Below are 25,427 nucleotides of genomic sequence, written 5' to 3'. Positions count from 1 at the left end.
CAATAAGAGAAGGTAACATGCAACAACATGAATGGATCTCAGAAACATGGCATTCAGTACCCTCCACAGTCTGGTCCCAACCTTCATTAATTTCATAGTCTCTTTCCCACTAATCAGACCATGGTCTATTTTAATTCTAAAAGATTGTCAATAATCTTTAGTTGGAAGCATTAAAGTTCTGACCTATCTCCTATCCTACCACAGCAAAACAGGTCTTTCTCTTCTAAATACTTTGCATTTTCCTGTCTCCAAACCGTTTCCCACACCATTTCTCCTACCTAGAGTAGCCTTGCTGCTCTTCTCCTTAGATGTTTTCACTCCCTACATGTCTGTGATTGCTTGGTAGCTACTCAATACATGCATATTAATTGACTTTCCTTTTATTTCTCAGTGATCTACTTCATTTATTCGATTAAAATTTTATACTTCTTACAGGAGTTTGTCCATTAGGGAGAGATTTCTTGGCTGTAGAGGCATCCCATGAACCAAGAGACCATTCATATTTGGCTGATGACCACTTGCTGCTTGACAGAAACTCATCTACATGTTAAAAGAAGATGTTATTCATTATTGCTTGGTGATACCTGCTTAGTTTCCCAACTTTGCCAAAAGTCATTATTTCCAAATTAAGTCATTTATACATTTTTCTCCTATGCCTTAACTTTTGTAGTATCTTGGCCAATAGCTCAGCTGGGGCCTCAAGTTCAGTGTCAAGATGACAGGGTCATAGTCCTTTCCTCTCCTTTCCTAAATGACAGCAGGTGGGGGAAGCCTAATCAACCTAGATGAAAGCACTTAGCCACTGTCATAGGGGAGACAGGACCTTTATTATTATTTGCATTAGAAAAGAAACCCTAAAAACAACAACAACAACAAAAATTAATCTCTTTTACCATCACACAGTCCTACATTCTACACAAACTAATCCTTTCTCCTTCACTACCGCTGGAGTAGTCAGCTCTCAGTGATAACCTAACTTCCGAATACTGTTTATTAGAAGGAGTTAATTTTGTTCTAATGTTAGCAGGATTTCATCTTACTTGCACTGACATACTACCTCAGAGTCCTGTTTCTTTTCTCTCTCAGGTCATCATTTTGGCCATCTCCTTTACCATGCATTTTCCTCCGACTTTCTCTGAAGAAATGTTTGGATTAATACTTCTTCCTTTTATCATTAACAACCAGAACCATTTAAGTTAACTAACTGTTCAGGGCCTAGGTTTTGCACATCATAGCCAAACCAGTTCAACATGTCAAGTTTTTTATTACAACCAAAGGAACATTAGTTCACCTAGTTCGTCCTTTAATATGATAAGGTATGGGCCTTGCTGATTGTATTTTTAGAAAACCTGTGTATAAATCCAGCTGTACGCTATCTGGCCAGTATACCAACAAAGCAAATACTAGGTCTGGTAGTAAAACTCAGACGAGCATGACCCAAGGATTAGAGTCCCTTTTCTTTTTCTCCCTCCCCACTACACTCCAACCCCCGAGTCTTGTCACAGGTAATACTGGGAAACTATCATGTAGGAACTGGTACTACATAAGTCATTACACAGGGATGAGACCAGGCTCATCAGTCTTCTGCAAAAAATAACCAGCTTTATGCTTGTCCATAGATTAATTGAGACCGTTTCTCCTCTGTCCTGTAAAATTGCCTTTTACTCCTGGGTTATGAGTACTGAACATCCAAAAGGCAAAAATGTCAACAGATTCAAATATTAAAAAAACAAAAACCAGGGAGGCAGAGATAAAAGAAAAAAGAAGGAAGGAGTCAAAAAGAAATTCAAAGGACGGAATGTTAAGACCATAAAAAATCTGAGATTTGGTCCCTCTTTTCATCATATCCTTCATTCTTCCCAGAATAGAATTAGGCTGACCACATAGTTGATTCTAGATTACACAGCTTATAGATGCCTTTTCAAAAGAGCTCACTGAGAAGAACTGACCAAACCTAATTTGCTATTAATTTTTTAAATATGTCAATACATAGAGTAACCGGCTTTTTGTGACAAAACACGTAACAACAACAAAATACAGTCAAATAATACAAGTAAGACAAATAATAGTGAGCAAATTTCCTTTGGCAAGAACAGCCCTAGGTCCTCCCATATATTCCCCTGTGGGCCTTACCGGATTTGAGGTGACGGACAGCACCTTAGACTGTGGCACTCGAGGTAAGATCAAAGGTTGTGGTTCACTCAGCACACAGGGGCTTCCTGAAGCTGATCTGGTGATTTCAACATTACTCTCATCATCTGAGCAAAGGAACAGAATCTGTTACCCATGAATATCTCCAGACCCACAGCAACAGTATTGTGACAGAAAATCTCCCCTGAGAATTCATCGTCTCAAGCAAGGCTTCAGTCATCTTTGCAGCCCAGTTTCATACCATATGCATGGTTCAAAAATACCCCAGAAACCAAGAATTCTATTTAAAGCGGTTTCCCAGGTCGGCAGTGCCTGTTGATAGCTGACAGGAGGAAAAGCAAGGATCTCTAGAGAGAAGCTGTGCAACAGAATATCTGCAGTTTATGGAAATGTTCTACATATGCGTTGTCCAGTATAGTGGCCTCTCGCCACGTGGCTCTAGAACACTTAAAATTTGGTTAGTCTGACTGAGGAACAGAATTTTTAATTTAATTTTAATAAATAGCCACATGTGACTACTATAATGGACAATGTAGCTCTAGGGGGGACCTTCAGATTGTTAATCCAGGCCTCAAAGAATTCCCATGCATAAAATTCCAAGATCCAAACCGACTGTTAAAAATCACATGATGCCACAAGGAAACAATGAGAAAGAGCAAGCAGAAACAACATAATTAGGTCAGCAAAGACTAAAGAAAGTGGAATTAATCAGGTTCAAAATGTAAACAAATGCTACAGTTGAAAATATGAGTAAAGAGTAAGACAAAAATAAGTAGATTTGTAAAAACAAAACTACAGGGCCGGCCGGTGGTTCAGGCGGTTAGAGCTCCATGGTCCTAACTCCAAAGGCTGCCGGTTCGATTCCCACATGGGCCAGTAGGCTCTCAACCACAAGGTTGCCAGTTCAATTCCTCGAGTCCCGCAAGGGATGGTGGGCAGCGCCCCCTGCAACTAAGATTGAACACAGCACCTTGAGCTAAGCTGCCTCCCGGATGGCTCAGTTGGTTGGAGCCGGGATCTCAACCACAAGGTTGCCAGTTCGATTCCTCGAATCCCACAAGGGATGGTGGGTAGCGCCCCCTGCAACTAAAGATTGAAGATGGCACCTTGAGCTGAGCTACCACTGAGCTCCCAGATGGCTCAGTTGGTTGGAGCGCATCCTCTCAACCACAAAGGTTGCTGGTTCGAGTCCTGCAAGGGACGTTGCAACTAGCAACGGCAACTGGACCTGGAGCTGAGCTGCACCTTCCACAACTAAGACTGAAAGGACAACAACTTGAAGCTGAATTAAGATTGAAAGGACACCAACATGACTTGGGGGGAAAAAAAAACAACCTATGAAAGAGAGCAAAAATTAGTAGATTAGATCCTGCTGAAGACACTTAATGAACTTGAAGAAAAGGTCTGAAGAAATTATCCTGAATTTGGTCCAGAGGAACAGAGTTGGGAAATATGAACTATACACTAAACAAGGTGAATTTTGCTATATGTAAATTATACCTTACTTTTTAAAATGGAGAAGTAAAACCACACGGAAAACATTCTTTTACACGTTGACAAAAAATTGATCAGTAACTATTGAGGTTGTAAGCACAGGGACTTGTGTACTGTTAGTGGATATATATAACTGGTACAATCACTTGGGCAATTTGGCATTATCTAGTGAAACTGAAGATGCATTTCCCTGTGAGCCCTAGAGGAACTCTTGCACATGCGTACCAGGAGGACTGTTCAAGAATGTTCATAGCTTCATTAATCATAATCGCAAAACAAATGGATTTTGGCATTTCTAAAACACTGGGATTTTAGCACTCCTCACCAGCAATTTTGGCTCCAAAACTGAACTCAAGGAATCATGTTTCTGAGTAAAACTAATAACTCTTGGTCATCATTGTTTCTAAATCACTTCCATCATCATTTTGTTTATTGTTGTTTCTTTCATTGAAGGTATTTCTTTTCTCAACAAAAATGTCCAGTGAAGCTTGTTTGCCCATTAGCAAATAAGGATTAAAAATAATTTTGAGATAAATATTCCTCCATAATTTAGATTTTTAAACTGGTCTGAATAAAAGTTAAAATGATTGTAAAAATAAATTATAAAAATAAGTGATTACATATACTCAGACTTTTATATACTTTTGGGTTATAGTTGACAAATCTTAAAATACCACAAGTTGTCACATGGTCCTATTGTATATGTGACTAGCATACAGGTTGGCTTTTTCCCTCCCTTAGGGGTAGAAAAAGTTGTGATAGTAGAGATAGGTTTGTACCAGCACCTGCAGGTTGGCCCTAACAACAAACAACTACCCAACTGGTCCACACCAAAGCCAAAAATTCAAGAGTTCTTTTTCCATAAGGTGTTATTTTTAAAAAGTAATGGTAATAGCTAACATTTATTGTGTTCTTATATATTCTGGGAACTACTTTTATTTCCATGTAACTCATTTATACCTTAACCATTTGAGATAGGTATTAGTATTATACTTATTTTATAAAGAAACTGAGGCACCGCGAGGTTAAGCAACTTGCATAGGACATAAAGTTTGTGTCAGAGCTAGTGGTTGAACCCAGGTTGTCTGGTAACAAACTGCTTTTAACCATTACACTACATGGCTTGTCATGGGGATGACATTTTAGAACTGGTTGGCAAACTGTGGCCCGTGGGCCAAATAGGACCCATTACTTTTTAAAAAATATCTTATTGTAGCAAAATATATATAACATAAAATTTACTATTTTATCCATTTTAAAGTGTATATTCAGTGGCACTAAGTACATGCGTGGTGTTATGCAACTATCACCTCTGTCCAGTTTCATAACTTTTTCATCACCCCAAAGGGAACCCTCATGCCCATTACCACCATCTGTTTTTGTAACAGTCGTTTGTATATTCTCATTGTTGTATAGTCCTCCATTGTATGAATATATCACATTCTACAGCTGACTATCTGGGTAGTTTCCAGTTTGTTTTCCAGCACCTAGTGTTATTATGGACCTTCTTATATATGTATTTTGGGGAACATACATACTGAGTTCATGGGCGTGTGCATAGCCACAGCTACTCACGTATTGCTTATGGCTGCTTTCAAGGGCAGAATCGAGTCATTGCAACAGAGACTGGATGGCTGGCAAAGACTAAAATATTTGCTGCCTGGCTCTTTATGCACCAAGTTTGCTGTTTTGATGCATTTCGGTGAACACACTAAACCAGTTAGTTAGAGATTCTCCAGCTCCATTTCAAGATCAATGTTTTTGGTTTTAGACTAAATCACAATTACAATATAATGAAATAACCTAAATTTATGTATGCACAGAAAAATAAACTAGAAGGATGTTAATTCACAGCGCAACATTGGTAAATTGTGAAAGGTGAAATTGAAGTTTTCTCTGATGCCTCAGTGGATGATACTGAAAACTGAGGGAGTTCCTTTATCACCAGGGTTTATTGTGGGAGTTTGGATGATTCTGGACTTTACCATTTGTCCTCTATCTCCAAAACCTTAACCTCACTTAATATAAATCAGTTAGTTTTTAAAGGGTTTTAGTCCTATTCTCCAATACCAGCTTTAAAAGAGAACATGCATACAACAGAGTGGCTTAAAACAAAACCGTGTAGACATTATCAACTGTGGCAAATGTAAGGCAACTGGAACTCCCATATGATAGTAGAGAAAGTGTAAATAGGTGCAGCCAGTTTGGAAAAAATTATGGCAGTATACACCGAAGCTGGAATAGCATATCACAGTACCCAGCAATGCTACTATTCTGTAACCAGTACATATGTTCACCAAAAGACATATACAAGAATGTTCATAATAGCACTATACACAGGAAAACCCAAACCGGAAACTACCCAAATGTCCACAAACAGTAGAATGTGATATAGTCATACAATAGAAAACTGTAACAATGAAAATAAATTACCATTACAAACAAAGCAGTTGACTCGAACATACCTAAAGCTAGGAAAGAGAACCAACTGAAAGAAAGAAGGAACAATGCCTGCTGTTTACACGAGACCAAGAATAGTGCCTGCTCCCACTAGCCATACTAGAAAAACTCATAATTCCTGGGGCATTGAACAGCATACTCAGGAAGATCTTGCCTTAGTAGCTGGTAAATAATTCGCTCTAGACTGAATATTGCTCCAGCCTGCCTAACAAGTCATAAAAGCAATACCTGAAAGGATCAGATATTTTCCAAGTAACTGCATCCCAGAAAAAGACCTAGAAAATATATGTGAATAAAAAAATATTCAACCCCCAGTAGGATAAAATTCACAATGTCTAGCACCCAAAGATTACCAGGCAGGAAAACATAACTCACAATGAGAAGAATATCAATCATTGAAACCAACTCAGAATTCACACAGATGTTTGAGTTATTCCACGTTTTCAAAAAATTAGCAACATGGGAGATACCAAGTCACCCAAATTGTATTTCATAGAAAACAATGAGTAGAAATATACATTGGATGAGCTTAACAGTGGAGTCAACATTGCAGAAGAAAAGATGAATGAATGAACTCAAAGGCACAACAATAGAAACTATCCAAAATGAAATACACAGAGACAAAAATCGAAAAAAATTAGAGTATCTGGAGGACAAGTGGTCAAATGGACTAATGTATGAGTAACTGGAGTCCTGCGGATTGGTGGGGGGACGGAAAAATACCTGAAGACATAATGGCTGAAAACTTTTCAAACAAAACAATAAATGTGCATCTCCAAATAACAAACTCCAAGAAGTAACATGAAGAAAATTGCATCAAGGCACATCATATTAAGATTGCTCAAAACCAGTGATAAAATCATAAAAGCAGCCAGAGAACAAAAAGACATGTACACAGGAACAAAGAAAAGGATGACATCAGATTTCTTGTCAGAAAATGCAAGTTAGAATATAGTGGAAAACATCTTTAAAGTACTGAGAGAAAATTCCATACCCTGCAAAATTATCTTGAAAAAAAAGCAAAATGAGAAATTTTCATATCTACAAAAGAAAGAATTCATCCCCAACAGACCCACATACAAGAAATGTTAGAGGACATCCTTCAAGTTGGAAATTTTTTTTAAAAAAATGTTTTTAATGAGACAAAATTCACATAAAAAATTCACCATTTTTAACTATTTTATAGTATACAATTAGTTTTTTTTAAAGAATTATATTTACAATGTTGTGCAACCACCACCACTATTTAATTCAGAAAATTTCCATCACTCTAAAATCACTAAACTACTTTCTGTCTCTATGGACCCGCCTGTTCTGGACATTTCATTTTAATGGAATCATATATGTCCTTTTGTGTCTGGCCTCTTTCACTTAGCATATTTTCAAGTGTTATTCATGTTGTAGCATGCATCACTACTTAATTCCTTTTTTATGGATGAATAATATTCCATTGCATGGTCTATTAGTTACTCAGGCTGCCATAACAAAATACCACAGACTGGACAGCTTAAACAACAGAAGTCCATTTTCTCACAGTTATGTATGCTAGCAGTCCAAGATGAAGGTCCTGTCAGGGTTAGTTTGTGGTGAGACCTCTCTTCCTGGTTTGTGGGCAGCTACCTTTTTGTTGTGTCCTTGCGTGCACAGGAAGAGAGCTCTGATATCTCTCCTCTTATAATGATAGCAACCCTATAGGCTTAAGACCCCACCCTTATGATCTCATTTGACCTTAATTACCACCCTGAAGGCCCAATCTCCAAACACATTCACATTGGGGGTTAGGCCTTCAATATATGAATTTTGAGGGGGTCACAATTCAGTCCATAACACATGGGTATACCAAACTTTCTTCATCCATTCATCAGTTGGTAGGCATTTGGGTTGGTTCTACTTTTTGATTATTATGAATAATGCTGCTATGAACATTCATGCATAGGCTTTTTTTATGGACATATATTTTCAGTTCTTTTGGTTGTATACCTCTGAGTGGAATTGCTGGGTTGTATGGTAATTTTATGTTTAATCTTTTGGGGACTGCCAAACTGTTTCCAGTGCAGCAATGGCTGTACAACTTTATATTCTCACTAGCAGTGTATGAAGTATCTCCATATCCTCACCAACACTTGTTACTGTCCTTTAATAAAAAAGTGTGTATATATATATATATACACATATATATGTGTGTGTGTATATATATGTATATGTATGCATATACATATATATACACACATATCTATCTATCTATCTATCTATCTATCTATCTATCTATCTATCTATCATCTATCTCCCCATCTTAGCAAGTATGAAGTGGTATCTCATTGTGGTTTTGGTTTTGATTTGCATTTCCCTAATGAATAATGATGTTGAACATCTTTTTCTTGTGCTTATTGGTCATTTGTATGTCTTCTTTGATGAAACACATATTCAAGTTATTTGCCTATTTTTTTAATTGGGTGTTTGTCCTTTTGTTGTTGAGTTGTATTTCTTCATATATTGTGGATACTAGATTCTTATGAGGTGTATGATTTGCACATATTTGCTTTCATTCTGTAGGTGGTTTTTTTTTCACTTTCTTGATAATGTCTTTTGATACACAAAGTTTATTATTTTGATGAAGTCCAATTTATCTATTTTTTCTTTTGTTGTTTGTGGACTTGGTGTCATATCTAAGAATCCACTGCCAAACAAAACAATAATCTAAATAGCTCAACAAACTCCAAGCAGAAGTAACATGAGAAAAATTACATCAAGGCACAAGCTCATGCCAAGCTCATGAAGATTTACTCCCATGTTTTCTTTTAAGAGTTTTATAATTTTAGTTCTTAAATATCTGTCTTGTTTCCATTTTAAGTTGATATTTTGTATACAATGTCAAGTAAGGTTCCAACTTCATTCTTTTCCATGTGGCTATCCAGTTGTTCCTGTATCGATTGTTGAAGAGACTCTTCTTCCCCCATCGAATGGTCTTGGAACCCTTGTTAAAAATCAATTGGTCATAGATGTGTGGGTTTATTATTTTTTATTGATTGTATTCCATTGATCTGTCTGTCCTATGCCAGTACTACACTGTTTCTATTACTGTAGCTTTGTATTAAATTTAAATTCATGAAGTATGACTCCTTCAACTTTGTTCTTTTTCAATACTGTTTTGAATATTCAGGGTACCTTGCATTTCCATACGAATTTCAGGATCAGCTTGTCCATTTCTGCAAAAAAGTCAGTTGGAATTTTGATAAGGATTGCACTCAACCTGTAGATCTATTTGGGGAATATTGCCATCTTAACAATATTAAGTCTTTCAATCCATAAACACAGATGTCTTTTCATTTCTTTAGGTCTCCCCTAAGTTTAATAATGTTTTATAGTTTTCAGTGTTCAAGTCTAATACTTCTTTGGTTAAGTTTATTCCTAAATATTTTATTCTTTTTGATGATGTTGTTAATGGATTACTTTCTTAATTTTATTTTCAATTTTCATTGATAGCGGCTGGAAGAATTTTGAGAAGCATGATAGAGAAGGCATCTCTTGCCTTGAACAGACTTAGTAGAAATCTGGATTTGGAGGATGATGTAGGGGAGGGCTCATTTTATAAGAAAGTGGAAGAAGGGAGCTACTTGTTATTTGGTGGCAGAAAGGTAGTGAAATGGTCTCCTGGGGTCATATGAAAAGCAGAACTTTTAAGTGACGATCTTGGTTATTTAGCTAAGGAGATTTCCAAAGTGTTGAAGGTGAGGCCTGATTTTTTTTTTCAAGCTGCTTATAATAAAACATGAGATGAGAAAGATAAATTTAGGGGAAAACTATTAAACATAAAGAAACCAGGATTTGACGATTCTGAAAATCCTCAGTCTCTCTAGATGGCAAAAGATTCTAAATGAAAGAAGGCTGTCAGACCCCCAAAATTCTACTGGCAGGAAGCAGCATGATAAAACTACTTAGCTGCAGACATGTGCTACCTTTCATGATAAAGGAAGGATCACTCAGAAGATGAAACCAAGAGCCCAGAGGGTGGAACAGATAGCTAAGAGGATTTTTTTCCAGGCCTTGAAACTTATAAAGGAACTCCCAGTATTTTTCCAGCTGGGTTTCAGAGTTGATATGGACCCATGGCAGAAGAAAACTGCCATGACTACTACAGCTATAAGAAAGTGGATGCTTCCAAGAATACACAGAAGGGGAAGTGGATTCTTTCCTAGTTGAGCCTCTACATGAGAACCCAGCCCTGGCCAACCCTGATTAAAGCCTTTTGAGATTGTAAGTAGAGGACTAGCTAAGCCATTCCTGGACTTCTGACCCACAAATCTGTGAGATAATAAACACGTATTTTTTGAAGTTGCTAAGTTTGTGATAATTTTTTTGTGCAACATAGAAAACTAATACAAACAATTCTTAAAAAGTTAAATATACATTTAACCATGTAATCCAACCATTCCACTCCAAGAGGAAAGGAAATGTATGTCCCACAAATTCTTGTACACTAGTGTTCATAACATCTTTACATGTAATAGTCCAAAACTGAGAACAACCCAAATGTCCATCAACAGATAAATGGATTAACAAATTGTGGAACAACGGAATACTACTCAGCGATAAAAAGGAATAAATTATTGACACACACACACAGACATGGATGAATCTCAAAATGATCATGCTGAGTGAAAGAAGCTGATAAAAGGTCGATACTATATGATTCTATGTATACGAAATTCTGCAAAATATAATCTAACCAATAGTGAGAGAAAGCAGATTAGGTGTCACTTGGGAATGGTGGGTCAGGCAGGGGCAAGAGGGAGGGATTACAAAAGTAATTTTGGGGCGAAGGATATATACACCGGTTAACTTACCAAATTGTACACGTCAAGTATATATGGTTTATTGTTTATCAAATATTTTTAATAAAGCAGTTTAAAAATGTATTTGCCAGTTGCACAGGGTTGTTTCTCACAGATGATTATATTCAAAGAGGAAGCACAATCTCTGTGTAGTCATCATACACTAGGCCTGGTTACTCATCTACTCACTCTCAAGTATTTTCTAAATTTTTCTTTGTTTCTGTGGGAAACATAAATATGAATCTTTTGCACTCATGAAGCATCTAATCTAATAGACTGGTTAGGGTTTGGGAATCCTAGACAATTATTTTTTATATTGCCATTTTTACAAAGATCCTTACCAGAAGCAAATCCCTCCCAGTGGCTACGTGTCAACTGCTCCATACAGCTCAGGACCCTGCTCCACACGTCATCAAACACGTAAGCAAGGACATCCTCTTTCATGCAGTAAAATGGAGCAATGGGAGGGTACCCTAAGTTCTGTTTCTCTGGAGCTGCTTCTGATTTCTTTCCAGGAAACCCCTCTTCTCTGTAACAGAAGCAAGAAGGAAAGACTTCATGGTTATTCTAAACTGAATGTTCACCACTGTCCTTTGTGCTTCTTAGGCGTGTGCTATGTGCCCAGTTCCCCTTTCCTCCCCAGCATATGGAGCACATGGATTAAGCTGCCTTGTGAACTAAGGGAATTCTCAACAGAGGAGACTGCATTTCCCTGTTTACCCCTAACTCACCCCACTACTCTGCCAAAAAATAGAACAAGAAAAAGAAGAGAGAGAATCATTGTAATTTTTTACCTTACTCAGTGGGCATTGTCAGTTGAACAGCAGTAACGCATACAGAAGTAAGCTTTTTGTTGTAACTGGATAACATTTAGATTAATAATAATGTGACACATTTCATGATGTGCATGTAACTGTGCATCATGAAATGTTATAATTATTTAAGGCAATGATTCATTAGGAAAACAGTCCATGTAGATTATGAAAATACTTTTACTAATCCAAATAAACATTTGGTAATTGGCTGGAAAGGAAAAGGAGGGGAGCACAGCAGCATAGGAAGCTACTCTGACGCTCTCCTGGAGACTGTGTATCTATAACCCAGAAACTCCCAATTGGCCAAGTCTGTCTCTTCTCTGGCAGGGAATTCTAGAATTCTAGGGGGGAAACCTACCTTGTTTCCCTGAATTCTATGGGGGAAACCTACCCTGTTTCCCTGAAAATAAGACCTAGCAGGACAATCAGCTCTAATGTGTCTTTTGGAGCAAAAACTAATATAAGACCTGGTATTATACTATATTATATTGTATTATATATGATATTATATTAATTATATTATATTATACCCAGTCTTATAAAATAAGACTGGGTCTTATATTAGTTTTTGCTCCAAAAGACTCATTAAAGCTGATTATCGGGCTAGGTCTTATTTTCGGGGAAACACAGTAGCTGATAGGTGTATTATAAACTAAGAACAAGCAAATTCTGGCACTGGCTTGGGGTGGGAAGAAATATCTCCCAATCTCGACAGTGACAGTTACGCCTAGGGCAGCAGAGGTCTCAAGAACTAAACAGGAACTGTAGGCAGGAAAGAAGGATGCTGAGAGGTTTATGCAGGGTGCCAAAGATTCTTTCCTGCTCCTTTCCTGAGGGAGAGTTGGCCTCGCATTAAATGGGGGAAAGAAGGCTGATTAGTATTAACTGTATTTAAATTTATATTTCTTTTTAGAGGAGATAATCCATTCATATAATGAAAAAAAATCAGATGGTACAGAATGAAATGTATGTATGTAGTGAAAAATAAGTCTATATCTCTCTTCCCGGTGCTCACTCCCAGAAGTAGACATTATGTATAAGTCTGGAGAAATAGTTACATTATACACTGTACTGCACCTTGCTCTTTTACTTAACAATGTATCTTGGCCCTGGATTCCAATCAGTACATGTAAATTTGATTCTTTTTAAAAATAGCTGCAGAGTATTCCATTGGATATACTATAATATATCTAACTAGTCAGTAATCGATCAACCAACCTTTTGCTCTTATTGTCAATACTGTAGTTAATATCTTTCTACGTACATAGGTCTTTAGCTACATGGGATTATATCTGTAGGCTAAATTCCTATAAATAGAATTAAGTCAAAAGGTATATGCATTTCAATCTGAAAGATAATGCCCACTTTCCTGTAGTATAATTCTCCAATGGTGAAAGAATATGTCTGTTTTCTTATTGAAGGAATTATCAAATTATCTTTTGTTCTCTGCAAATCTGACAGATAAAATAGTATCTCATTATAGTTGTAATTTATATCTCTAATTCTGAATGGGATTGAATTTCATTTCATATATTTAAAATCCATTTTCTTTTTATGTGAACTATTCATGTTCTTTGCCTGTTTTGTCCTTACTGTTTTCCTTATTGATGTACATATTAAGGAAATTAAGTCTTTGTGTATGTGTGAACTGCAAATGTTTTTGCCAGTTTGTCACCTGTGTTTTGACTTTGAGTTTTTTTATATAGAAATTTCATTTTATGTAGTTATTTTTAAGAATTTCTTAAATGATTTGTAGATTTTGTGCTATGATTAGAAAAGCCTTCCCCATTTCTGAATTATTTTTTAAATAATCTTTCATAATTTGTTGTCTTCTAAATTTACATGATTTAATCTGTCACCTTTAAATATTTTATATGTGAAATTTATTTTCTGTAAAGAATAAGTTAGGAAACTTATTTTTTTCTAAATGGTTTTTCCATGTTGCACCAAAATCATTTGCTGAAATTGTTGTATATATTAATTTCCTATAGGTGTTTTGGTTTATTTCAGGGCCATCAATATCTTAAATTAGGAACATTCTAAAGGTCCAACTACTCTGTCATTTTTCAGTCAATATCTCTGGTATCTCTAAAGTGAATGCTGCCTTTCTGTAACTCTTCCCTGTATTACCTGAAAATTCATTTGCGTTTACTATCAGGAAAAGGGAAAGAAATGCCCTAGGGAACACATATAAGCCATTTACATCTCTTTTTATTTTTCCCCCTTTCTTCCGCCTCCACCCACACATTCCGGTTCAAGCCCACGAAGCACAGAGCAGCCCGCAGGAACTCATGGCAGCTCACGGCCAACCTTCTGCTTCTCAGGGCAGCCCAGCTCCAGGGAGAGCTGTTGTTCACAATCTTAGCTGTAGAGGGCGCAGCTACTGGCCCATGTGGGAATCGAACCAGTGACCTTGGCGTTAGGAGCACGGCACTCCAACCACCTGAGCCACCAGGCCGAAACTACATCTCATTTTAAATTAGTTAAATCAGCTTTATTTTCATAAGCTAAAACCAAGGGAGAAGACTGATTTGAGGAAAGGTACAGATAAAGTAAAGAGAAAGGGGGCAGTCTCTGGAAAACCAAAAGAACCTAATTATGATTCTCTTGCAACAATGAGCTAGCTCAGTGGTGGTATGTACAGAAATCTGAATTATGTTTAGCTGATGCTACGATATGTACATTGAGCATGTGAATAAACATGGCTCAGCAGGAAATATGATGGAAAGAAGAGAAGTTCAGAATCACGTGACACAATAATAACTAGACCTAAGCACATCCTCATAGGCTACAATGGAATTCTCACTCACTTTCAGATGTGCTGCTGTGATTATCAATTCAATAGTTTAAGAGGTTAATGTTTCAAAAAGGTAGCATGGAACAGAGAAGAGAGACTAGATTTAGAATCAGATAAAGTTTTAGTTTTAGCTTTACCTCAGACATCTTTTCACTACTCTAATTCTCACCTGTCCTGTAAAGGGGGTAAATAATACCTATGTCACAGGACTATTGTCGGGATACAGTAAGAATAGGTCTAAATAAGCATTATTAATTATAAAGTCTGTGCTGAATATAAGGTTTTTATATAAATTGTATATACCTTTTTCGAACAGGATTTATGTATATGAAGTTCACACCTCTTCAACTGCTTGTATAAAAAGTTTCAGTGTTAAAAAAAAAAGTTTCAGTGTTTCCATGAGTTACTGGTGAAATTTACAAAGGATAAAATCAAATTATGTGGAGAAAACAACTCATTTTAAAATGTTTACTCTCAGGAAGAGGCAAATGACATGTACAGGAAGAAAATATGCAGGGAAGTCTGGAATGTGGAAGCAATAGGAATTTATATCAACTAAGCACATGAACTCTGGTGCCTGAGAAGTAATAGAAAATACATAGTAGCAGAAAGTGACGTAATCTAATTATAGGTGATATTGGTAGTGTTCTTCAGAAAAAATAGATATTAATACTTAAGTAGAGGAGTAAAAAGCATAAAAGACATAATACTCACATATCTGTGTGGTCGAATGCTAGGTATTCCTCTATTATTCCATCAGAGAAGATGACACAATCTTCCTCTTCCATAGAACCCAAGCTAGGGGATTTGGCAATGGAAGATGCTTTATGAACATAAGAAGAGAAATGTAACTTCTTTCCCCTAATACCAAATCTGGGAGAGAAAAAAAAGCAAACATTATGTACAATGTAAACAGTTCTCACAGCAACTCGGTCAGGCGAGTTCCAGCTCAAAGTGCCTCGCCCTGGTGTGTCGACACCTTCCTGGACTACTCTAAGCTTCAGTGCCTCTTCGTTCTCAGAATAGGGAGTGTAAATACTACCCACAGACCTACTCTCCTTAGGTGTATTATGCAGTATCGAATTCTGCTTGCTATCTTTTCAGATGCAACAGCTATGGCTAAAAATTTAAACAAATAAAAATCTAAGAATATTTACATTCATAATTGCATCTTTAAAGGTACCTCAGGAGGTTATATACTTATTTCAATCCATCCTTGTTCAAAATGCAGGCTCCTTAAAGACAAAGATCTTCTCTTATTTATATTTAAATTTCTCTTCCAACCCAGGTATTCAGTGAATATGGGATGACTCACTCATATCAGTTGGTTTACTTTGGACAAAGTCAGTCCAATCTGAGCAATACAGTTTCTTAAAATGGCTCTTAGTTTAACTAAGTATCACATATAACCAATGTATGCTTTGTGTTATTCTTTATACTTTTTTTGTATCTTAAGTTTTTTTTTTTTAATGGGGAAGAAAAAATAACCCTATGGCACTTTTCAGCAAGGCTTGTGGGAAAAGCTTACTGGAAGACATTTTGGAAATAATGTATTAGAAGCCTTAAAATAATATACTTGTTGATTCAGTAGTTTCATTTGTAGGGATTTCCTCCAAGGATATTCCCTGCAAGGTTTAGCTACAAAAATAAATTATTGTCACAGAATTGTTTATAATTTCCAAAAATTAAAACAAGCCCAACTGTTTCAAAATACAGAATTGGGAATTGGTTGTTTAATTAATAGTATATTAATGCAATGGAATAGTATGAGGTCATTAAATGAATGTGGGAGAAAATGGAAGATGCCCACAATAAAATGGTAAATATAAAAAGAATACAAAATATGTAATTTCAAAAAATTATATACATATGTGGCAGAGAATGCTGGATGCCCCCCAATAGCCATTCTCTCCTTCCTAGTATATCACGTCAGTTTAATTCAGGAGCGCAATACACCCACCTCAAAAACTACATTTCCCACTACCGTGCAGCCAGATGTAGCCAATAAGACAGCAGAATTGTTATGTGGGACTCTGGGAAGTCTGTTTAAAGAGAACTGCCTTGGCTATAGGGGTGCCCTTTTACCCTTCTGCCTGTCCTCCTTTTCACTACCTGGAAAGTGAATGTCATGTTTGGAACTCTGTCAGCCATCTTGGACTGTGAAAACAGCTTCAGGAAAAGCATCGTCAGCTAGTATGGTGTAGCAGAAAGATGAAAGGAGCCTAGGACCCAGAAAATACTATGCCACCATTATTCTATCTTTAGATACCTTTTCTCCAGACTTCTTTTAAAATAGAAATAAACTTCTCTGTTATGTAAGCCATTAAATAAAGTGTAGGTTTCATAGGAAGTGATTGGGAAGGTATGATGAAGCCAGACTGTTAAGTACTTTGTGTATTAACTTGGGCTAATTCATAGCATTGAAAAGTAATTAAATTTTTTAAGATGGAATGACGAGATCCTTGCTTTAGAAGATCACTGTGGTGGTGATGAAGAGGATAATGAGGTTAAGAGGCTAGAGCAAAAACAGAAGAAAGAGCTGGTAAGCTGATGAGAGAGCCTGGACCACGTGTGGCAGGAGGTATGGGGATGGAGAGATGGTAAGACAGGAGAGAAACAGTTTAGAGTACCAACACATCTAAACCAGCTGGCATTATTGTTTAAAAAAGTCTCTAAGTTTGAGACTTAAGGTATTTTTTAAGTCTCTGTTCTGAAATTCTAAAATAGTGATTCCCAAATTGTAGTCAACAAGTTTATGATAGTCCATGACAAAATTTTTATTGATCTACACCAAAATGAGCCAAGTAAGGACAAATACCCAGTAAGACTGCCAAATATCCTTTCTTGAAAAGAACTGTCCTTATTTTGAGATTATGTACTTCATGCTCTTTTGTGTTAAAATGTATTTTGTTTTATAAAATACTGGTGTTAGTAGTTTTTTTAAACCGAAACATGACAAAATTAAAAGCTGTCAAACACTGCATATTCAGCATTCCATATGTTACTGTGCTATGGCGTCATTCCATTTGTATTGTTAGCCAGTCATTTCTGTTGTCAGTGGTAATTAATGGAATTATTTGCTTTGAAAAAAAAAGGCTTTTCTGACAAAGTACAGGTCTTTCTCTTAGTTAAAAAAAAACTTCAGTTAGGTGAGAGGGGAAATGTTCCAGTTTCCCTAATGCTGCAGCAAAAAAACAGTATTCTACATCAAAAAACTGTCTTTGCAAATGTTATTTCTAACAAAGGAATCTTAAATTATCAGACTTCAGAGATTACTGTGTCTGAAAAATAACCTTTAACTTCTAAAGTGTTCATAATTCTTTTACTTACTGAAAGAATAACAGTGGTCTTACCTAATAATGTATTGCCCTGGTAGTAATACTTGAGATACGTTTTTTTTTGAGAGGAAAAAAATCATTGGCACTTTTTTCTTCCCCCAGATCCATGGAGGATAAAATGACTTTGCTAGGTTTCTTATTTAAACAGAGTTTAATCTAGAGTCAGCTCATCCGGGTGGAGACTGTAGAAGGTGGAATTTTGTAGCCTTCACGGAGATGTCGCTGCAAGGCCCTCCTGGGCGGTTGGGAGGAACACGTGGCCAAGAGGTCACCTTCCGGACTAGGAGCTGAAAAGTACAGTTAACCACTCTCAGCTCCGTTTCGGACCCACTTTATCTCCCAGTGTACCCAGAAATGACTGGAATAGAGGAAATTTACACGGAGATGTGATCTCATGATGCCCAAAGAAAGAAAACATAATGTAGTACTGTGCAATAGAAAGAAAATACAAATGTGGATGGCCCTACTAGGAGAACTGAAAGAGGCTCTTTCCATGGCTTTTGAGAGCTTCAGAAAAAAAATCTGATTTGTATTTAGCTTGACTGGCTCTTGCATTTAGGATAATGGTTTAAAAAAAAAAAAGGAAATGAAAGGAAAAACTGTAACGTGTAATGAGTGACATGAGGAGGTGTGCTTAGGACAAACAGCAGCCATACCATATTACTTTAATGATTTTTTTAAATTGTGGTAAAAAATATGATATTATGTGTAAGACCCGGTCTTATATTATAGTAAAATAAGACCGGGACTTATATTAATTTTTGCTCCAATAGACTCATTAGTGCTGATTGTCCGGCTAGGTCTTATTTTGGGGGAAACATGGTAAATTTACCATTTTAACCATTTTAAACTGTACAGTTCAGTAGTGTTAAGTTATTCCCATTATTGTGCAACAGATCTCTAGAACTTTTTCATTTTGCAAAACTGACATACCCATTAAACACTAATTATACCTCCCTCTTCCCCGCCCCCTCTCTTGGCAACTACCCTACTTTTATTTCCATGATCTTGACTACTTTAAATATAGCAGACCCTCCTTATCCATGGTCTCACTTTCCATGGTTTCAGTTACCCGGGTCAACCATGGTCCAACAATATTAAATGGAAAATTCCAAAAATAAACAATTCATAAGTTTTACATTGCACACGATTCTGAGTAACATGATGAACTCTCTCAGCCTCCTGCTCCGTCCCTCCCGGGACCTGAATCATCCCCTTGGCCAGCTTACCCATGCTGTGCACGCTACCCCCCAGTTAGTCACTTAGTAGCCTTCTCTATTGTCAGATCAACTGTTGTGGTATTGTAGTGCTTGTGTTCAAGTAATCCTTACGTTACTTAATAATAGCCCCAAAGAGCAAGAGTAGTGATGCTGCCAATTCAGATATGCCAAAGAGAAGCTGTAAAATGTTTGTTATGTATCGTCAGAAGGTCAATAGTAGCCTAACACTATGTCACAATGCCTGTCATTCACCTCATTTTATCTCATCATGTAGCCATTTTATCTCACATCATCACAAGGATGACAGTACAGTAAGACGTTGCATGAGAGACCACATTCACGTAACTGTTATTACGTATATTGTTAGAATTGTTTTATTTTATTATTATTGTTGTTAATCTCTTACTATGCCTAATTTAGAAATTAAACTTTATCATAGGTATATACGTATAGGAAAAAACAGTATATATAGAGTTTGGTTTTTTTGGTGGTTTCAGGCATCACTAGTCTTGGAATGTATCCCCTGCAGATAAGGGGCGGTGGGGTGGGCTACTGCATTTAATATGAGTGAAATCACAGTACATTTGTTCTTTTGTGACAAGCTTATTTTCCTTAGAATAATCTCTTTGAGATTCATTCATATTATTGTAGCATGTGACAGGATTTCCTTCTTTTTTTAAGGCTGCATAATATTTAATTGTATGTATATACCAAATTTTCTTTACCCATTCATCTGCTGGTGAATATTTGGGTGTCTTCCACCTCTTGGTTATTGTGAATAATGCTGCAGTAAACATGAATGTGCAAATATCTCTTTGAGATCCTGCTTTCAATTTTATAGATATAGATACAGATATATAGATATATCCAGGAGTGGGACTGCTGGATCATATGGTAATTCTATTTTTAATTTTTTAAGGAACTTCCATCCTGTTTTCCATAATGGCTTCACCATTTTACATTCCCAACTATAGTGCACAAAGTTTCCAATTTCTCTCTACTTTTCCAACACTTATTATTTTCTGTTCTTTTGATAGTGGATATCCCGATTGGTGTGAAGTGATATCGTTTTGATTTTCATTCCTCTTATGATTAGATATGTTGAGCATCTTTTCATGGTTTGTTGGCCATTTGTATATCTTTGGAGAATTGTCTATTCTAGTCTTTTGTCCATTTTTTAATTGGGTTATTTGTTTTTTTATTGTTGAGTTGTAGAAGTTCCTAATATATTCTGGATATTAACCCCTTATCAGATATGTGATTTACAAATATTCTCCCCTATTCCATAGGTTCCCTTTTCACTCTTGATTATTTCTTCAGCTGCACAGATATTTTTAAGTTTGATATAGTCCCATTTATCTGTTTTTGCTTTTGTTACCTACATTTTTGGTGTCATATCCAATAAATCATTGCCAAATCCAGCATCCTGAAGCTTTCCCCCTATGTTTTATTCTAGGAGTTTTATAGTTTTAGGTCTTTTTAGGCATTTAATCCATTTTCAGTTAATTTCTATACATGGTGTAAGGTAAGGACCCAACTTCATTCTTTTGCATGTGGATACCTAGTTTTCCCAACACTATTTGTTGAAGAGACTGTCCTTTCCCCCATGGTGTAGTCTTGGCATCCTTGTTGAAAATCATTTAGCCATATATGCAATAGTTTATTTCTGGACTCTATTCTTTTAATGATTTTTTTAAAGGTTATAATTCTGCATATAGTCATACACTTTAGCTACTTATTAGATATTATAGTTAATCTTTGTTGAGGTATGTATTTAAGCTAGGGGTAGACAAGCCCTTCAAGCTAACTTGAAGCAATAGAATGCATGGTTGTTTTTCAAGTGGAAATGTCCTCAAACTCATCTTTTCAGAGTCCTTTTTTTTGGCCTGTGTTTTCTCCTTATGCTGCCACCACCTTCTATTATTTACGATTCCTGGAATTCCATTTTGACATAGACACTAATATTTGTTTTAATTGATAGCATTGTTTTGAAACCAAAATAACAATTTATACATTAATTCATTTTCATGTAGTTTGTTATCATATAAATATGATCTGTTTTAATTTAGTGGAAAAAAAAAAAAGGAAAAGAGTTGAATGCTAACCATGTTCTAGGCACTGTGCTAGGTGTTCGAGATAAAAAGAAGATACTGTATTTTGTGTTCATTGTACCACTTGCCTCTGGCCCAAGAATGCCTCAAGAATAGAAACTGGACCAAATACCTTGCTTAGTACGTTTGAGATGAAAGAAAGCCAGTGTAGGAGGATTAGTGAATGAGAGAGATCAAGATAGAGATGTACTCTGGGGCCAGCTTATGATATATTAGGTTGGTGCAAAAGTAATTGCAGTTTAAAAGGTTAAAAATAAATGCAATAACCGCAATTACCTTTGCACCAACCTAATTTTAGATTTTTATCTTAAATTCAATGGGAAGCTACTGAATATTTTTAAATGGGAGACAGAAAGGATCAACCTTGAATTTTAAAAGGAAAATATGATGTAATGTGGAGGGGCAAGAATGGATATAGTTTGAAATGTTATTTTTGTAGAAAGTCTCAGTATTTAATAAACCTCATATTTTATGGCAACCTAGTTTGTTAAACTGAAAAAATAAAAATGAATTCATGACACATTTTCCCACGCTTCTTACTACAAAAAATGGCAAGATAGCATCAGCACCACCAACTTACATACCCTCACTACCCAAATTTGGTTCTCAAATACTATTAGCCTCTCAAAGGAATTAGATCTCCTTGAATTTCAGCTGATTCTTGAAGAAAAATTTAGGATGGGCCTGGAACATCCTACTGTATCTTGGAAGCAAGAATACAGTCAAAACAAAGGAACTAGCTTGATATGGCCAAGTTGTAACAATTGAAGCATCAATAATAATCATGGTTAATTAAAACATGTAAAGATTTTGAAATGCTATGAGTTCATAATGGTACTCAAGAGAGAAAATATCAAGTATGGACAAAGTAGTAGTTACATGAAAGTAAATATCATGGATTATGTCTAATTTGTTACTGCTTTCCATGAGTAGTGGTATGTTGATATAGCTGGGTAATTTGTTTCATGTAAGTATATATCTGGGTATAAAGTATAGATAGGTATTTGTTTTACTTTTTGGTCTGGTCAAATCACTACAAGTGAAAAAGGCATCAAAAGCAAGTATTACCACAACTCTTAGATGGTATCAAATAAGTAAAACTGTAGTCTTACGAAAAAGTATAGGAATAAGTAAAAAAATCAATAAAAAATATGATATTTTACAATAGATTTAAATAAAGGTAAGCATAGGTTTTGAAATAATTCTATTTGTGAATATTTTGTTGCTATTTGAAGAGTTTGAGTTGCTCAAAAGAATTACCCATACTATACTACCCCTTTTAAGCTAAAAAACTAATAGTTTAACTTCTGTAGAGAAATTAAGATGTAATTATTATTACATGTTTAAACAAAATCACTTTTTAAAAAAAAATTTTAAGGTCTGTTTCTTAGACCCTAGATTTCTTTAAACCAGTCTACGTACACATTTATTCCAAGAGGGAAGCGCCTGTGTGTGAGTGTGTGTGTGTGTGTGTGTGTGTGTGTGTGTGTGTAAATAACAAAAACATCCTTAAACCCAAAGTAATATCTTACTTTTTGAACAAAAAATTTTGTAACAAAATTGAATATGCAAAAAGACTATGGTCAGTCTTAAAGAATTTGCTGTGTTTTATTAAATACCAATAAGTAGGAAGAAATATTTTAATCCCTTTGTATAACTGGTAGACTATAATACTTGGGCATTCGGATACATAAATACTTACATGGTAGACTCTCTTTCTTGAGACAGTGTTGCCTCATGTGAAGCTAAAATACCAGAAGGGGATCTAGGATACAGTTCATAACCTTCACTTGGAGTGATTATCTGCTTACCCAGAATCCTTCAGAGTGAACATAAAAAAGATTATTAAGCACCTTCACTGGGCATACATACAAAAATGTAGATATTTTTGGAACAAATTTGATGGCTCTACATAGAAGTCCAATACACACATAGTCTGATATTGACTAAGAATGGTTCTTAACACAAGAGTTTTCTCTGTCATGTGAGGACACAATAAGAAGGTGGCCATCTGCAAGCCAGGAAGAGATCCCTCACCAGAACCTGACTACTGGCACTCTGATATCAGACTGTGAGAAATAAATTTCTGTTGTTTAAGAAAAAAACCAAAAAAAGATTTTTAGGAGAAAATGTGAATACAGAAATATAGAGCCTTATCACAGTTATATCTCTCTTCCATAGAATAGACATGGAAAAGAGAAAGCTATAGTCTCCACCCCTCCTCCCCCCCAAAAAAAAATTCAAGGAAGTTGAGCAAACATTTGTAATTTGCCCTCCATCTTCTATAATAATCTTCATTAAATCTGCCAAAATGGGTGAAAGCCAGGCCAAATTAGTGAAAACCATGAATTATATTCTTAAGAACATGAAGCTTTATAAATTTTATGTATGTGTAGTAAGTGCACTAATACAATTTCTATTGAAGAGAAGATTCCTAACAACTTATGTCTGCTTTCAACTATACATAAGAATTTACCTGTAAATAAGAGTGTGAACAAATATATTTTCTGACCCTCTTGTTCAAAAGAAGGACTCTGGACAGCCATAATACACAGATATCTGCTGCTAGTATAGAAATTATTTTACTGGATTAGGATGACATGTTGGTAGTTATGAAAATTCCAAGAAACTTCCATCAACTTGAGTTTACTCTCAACTGAGGCTTTATACTGTATGGCCTTATTTCCATTCATCAAAACCATGCCTGTAAATATTCAGAATACAAGCTTTTCTGGAAATCTGCTTTTCAAATTTTAGTATTAGCCATGAATACAGGTTAACTCTAGGGCTTCAATACCTGAGGTGAGGAAAACTACATGTCCACTGTTGGCACTCTTCTTGTAGACTCTTGGTATGTACACTCAACTTCTGCTCATACAAGAGCTCATCAATGGCTGTAAACATTGCCTGGACTTTTTCAGTGGCATTTTGATCAAGTTCCTAGAAAAAAAAAATAACACCCCAAAATATTTAGGTGAACTTCAGTATCTGTTAAAAATCATAAAGGTTGAAAGCAATAAGATTTTGTTTCATTTTCAATATTTGGTCCATTTGAAATATTGTTGAATGTCCATGAAAGAAAAGTTAAGTTAAAGAGGACATACAAATGGCAAATAGACATAAAAAAATGCTCAACATCACTAATCATCAGAGAAATGCAAATCAAAACCACAATGAGCTATCACTTCACCCCAGTCAGAATGGCTATCATCAACAGGACAAATAGTAACAAGTTTTCTCCAACAAGTGTGGAGAAAAAGGAACCCTCATACACTGTTGGTGGGAATGCAGACTGGTGCAGCCGTTATGGAAGGCAGTGTGGAGGTGCCTCAAAAAATTACGAATAGAATTACCATATGACCCAGCAATCCCTCTCTTGGGTATCTACCCAAAAAATCTGAAAACATTTATACATAAAGACACGTGTGCTCCAATGTTCACTGCAGCTTTGTTTACGGTGACCAAGACATGGAAACAACCAAAATGTCCTTCGATAGATGAATGGATAAAGAAGTTGTGGTATATATACACAATGGAATACTATTCGGCGGTAAGAAAAGGTGATATAGGAACATTTGTGACAACATGGATGGATCTTGCGAGTATGATGCTAAGCGAAATAAGTCAGACAGAAAAAGCAGAGAACCATATGATTTCACTGATATGTGGTATATAAACCAAAAACAACAAAAGAACAAGACAAACAAATGAGAAACAAAAACTCATAGACACAGACAATAGTTTAGTGGTTACCAGAGGGTAAGGGGAGTGGGGGGTGGGAGATGAGGGTAAGGGGGATCAAATATATGGTGATGGAAGGAGAACTGACTCTGGGTAGTGAACACATAATGGGATTTATAGATGATGTAATACAGAATTGTACACCTGAAATCTATGTAATTTTATTAACAATTGTCACCCCAATAAATTAAAAAAAAAGTTAAGTTAGTGTTTTCATATCTTAGAACATTCAGATGTGCTCCCTATTTCTATTTAAAGAAAATGTATAGAAATATTACTTTTCTAAAGTAACATTTTCTTCATAATAAAAATACAGTATTGTAATCATTTTGAAAAATCCAGAAAAGTATAAAAAAAATAAAAACTACCAATAATTCTACCATTCTAAGATAATGATTGCTAATTTTAGTATAGTTTCTTGGTGTCATGCCAGTATTTTTTAGAGCTTAGGGTAGACAATCAGTTGTG

At 35.9% G+C, this 25,427-nt stretch overlaps 1 protein-coding gene across 6 annotated transcripts in view; it reads right to left on the bottom strand.

Annotated features, from left to right (window-relative positions):
• FAM149B1 (family with sequence similarity 149 member B1) overlaps positions 1 to 25,427 on the bottom strand; it is a 47,033-nt gene that overhangs the window by 7,610 nt on the left and 13,996 nt on the right. For 4 of the 6 annotated variants that reach the window (XM_019745870.3, XM_019745872.3, XM_088792059.1 and 1 more), the window contains exons 4-9: positions 24,016 to 24,158; positions 22,921 to 23,037; positions 15,264 to 15,422; positions 11,279 to 11,466; positions 2,134 to 2,258; positions 434 to 540 (exon numbers count right to left, since the gene is read on the bottom strand). In XM_019745870.3, the coding sequence (XP_019601429.3) occupies positions 434 to 540; positions 2,134 to 2,258; positions 11,279 to 11,466; positions 15,264 to 15,422; positions 22,921 to 23,037; positions 24,016 to 24,158 (839 nt within the window). The remainder of the gene's footprint in view (positions 1 to 433; positions 541 to 2,133; positions 2,259 to 11,278; positions 11,467 to 15,263; positions 15,423 to 22,920; positions 23,038 to 24,015; positions 24,159 to 25,427) is intronic. The other 2 variants (XM_019745875.3, XM_074339579.2) reach the window with 2 other exon arrangements.

The sequence above is a fragment of the Rhinolophus sinicus genome, chromosome 15 (genome assembly GCF_057876585.1).
Source record: "Rhinolophus sinicus isolate RSI-liver-muscle chromosome 15, RSI-T2T, whole genome shotgun sequence".
In the NCBI taxonomy this organism is placed as follows: Eukaryota; Metazoa; Chordata; class Mammalia; order Chiroptera; family Rhinolophidae; genus Rhinolophus; species Rhinolophus sinicus.
This window is presented reverse-complemented; position numbering and strand designations above follow the sequence as displayed.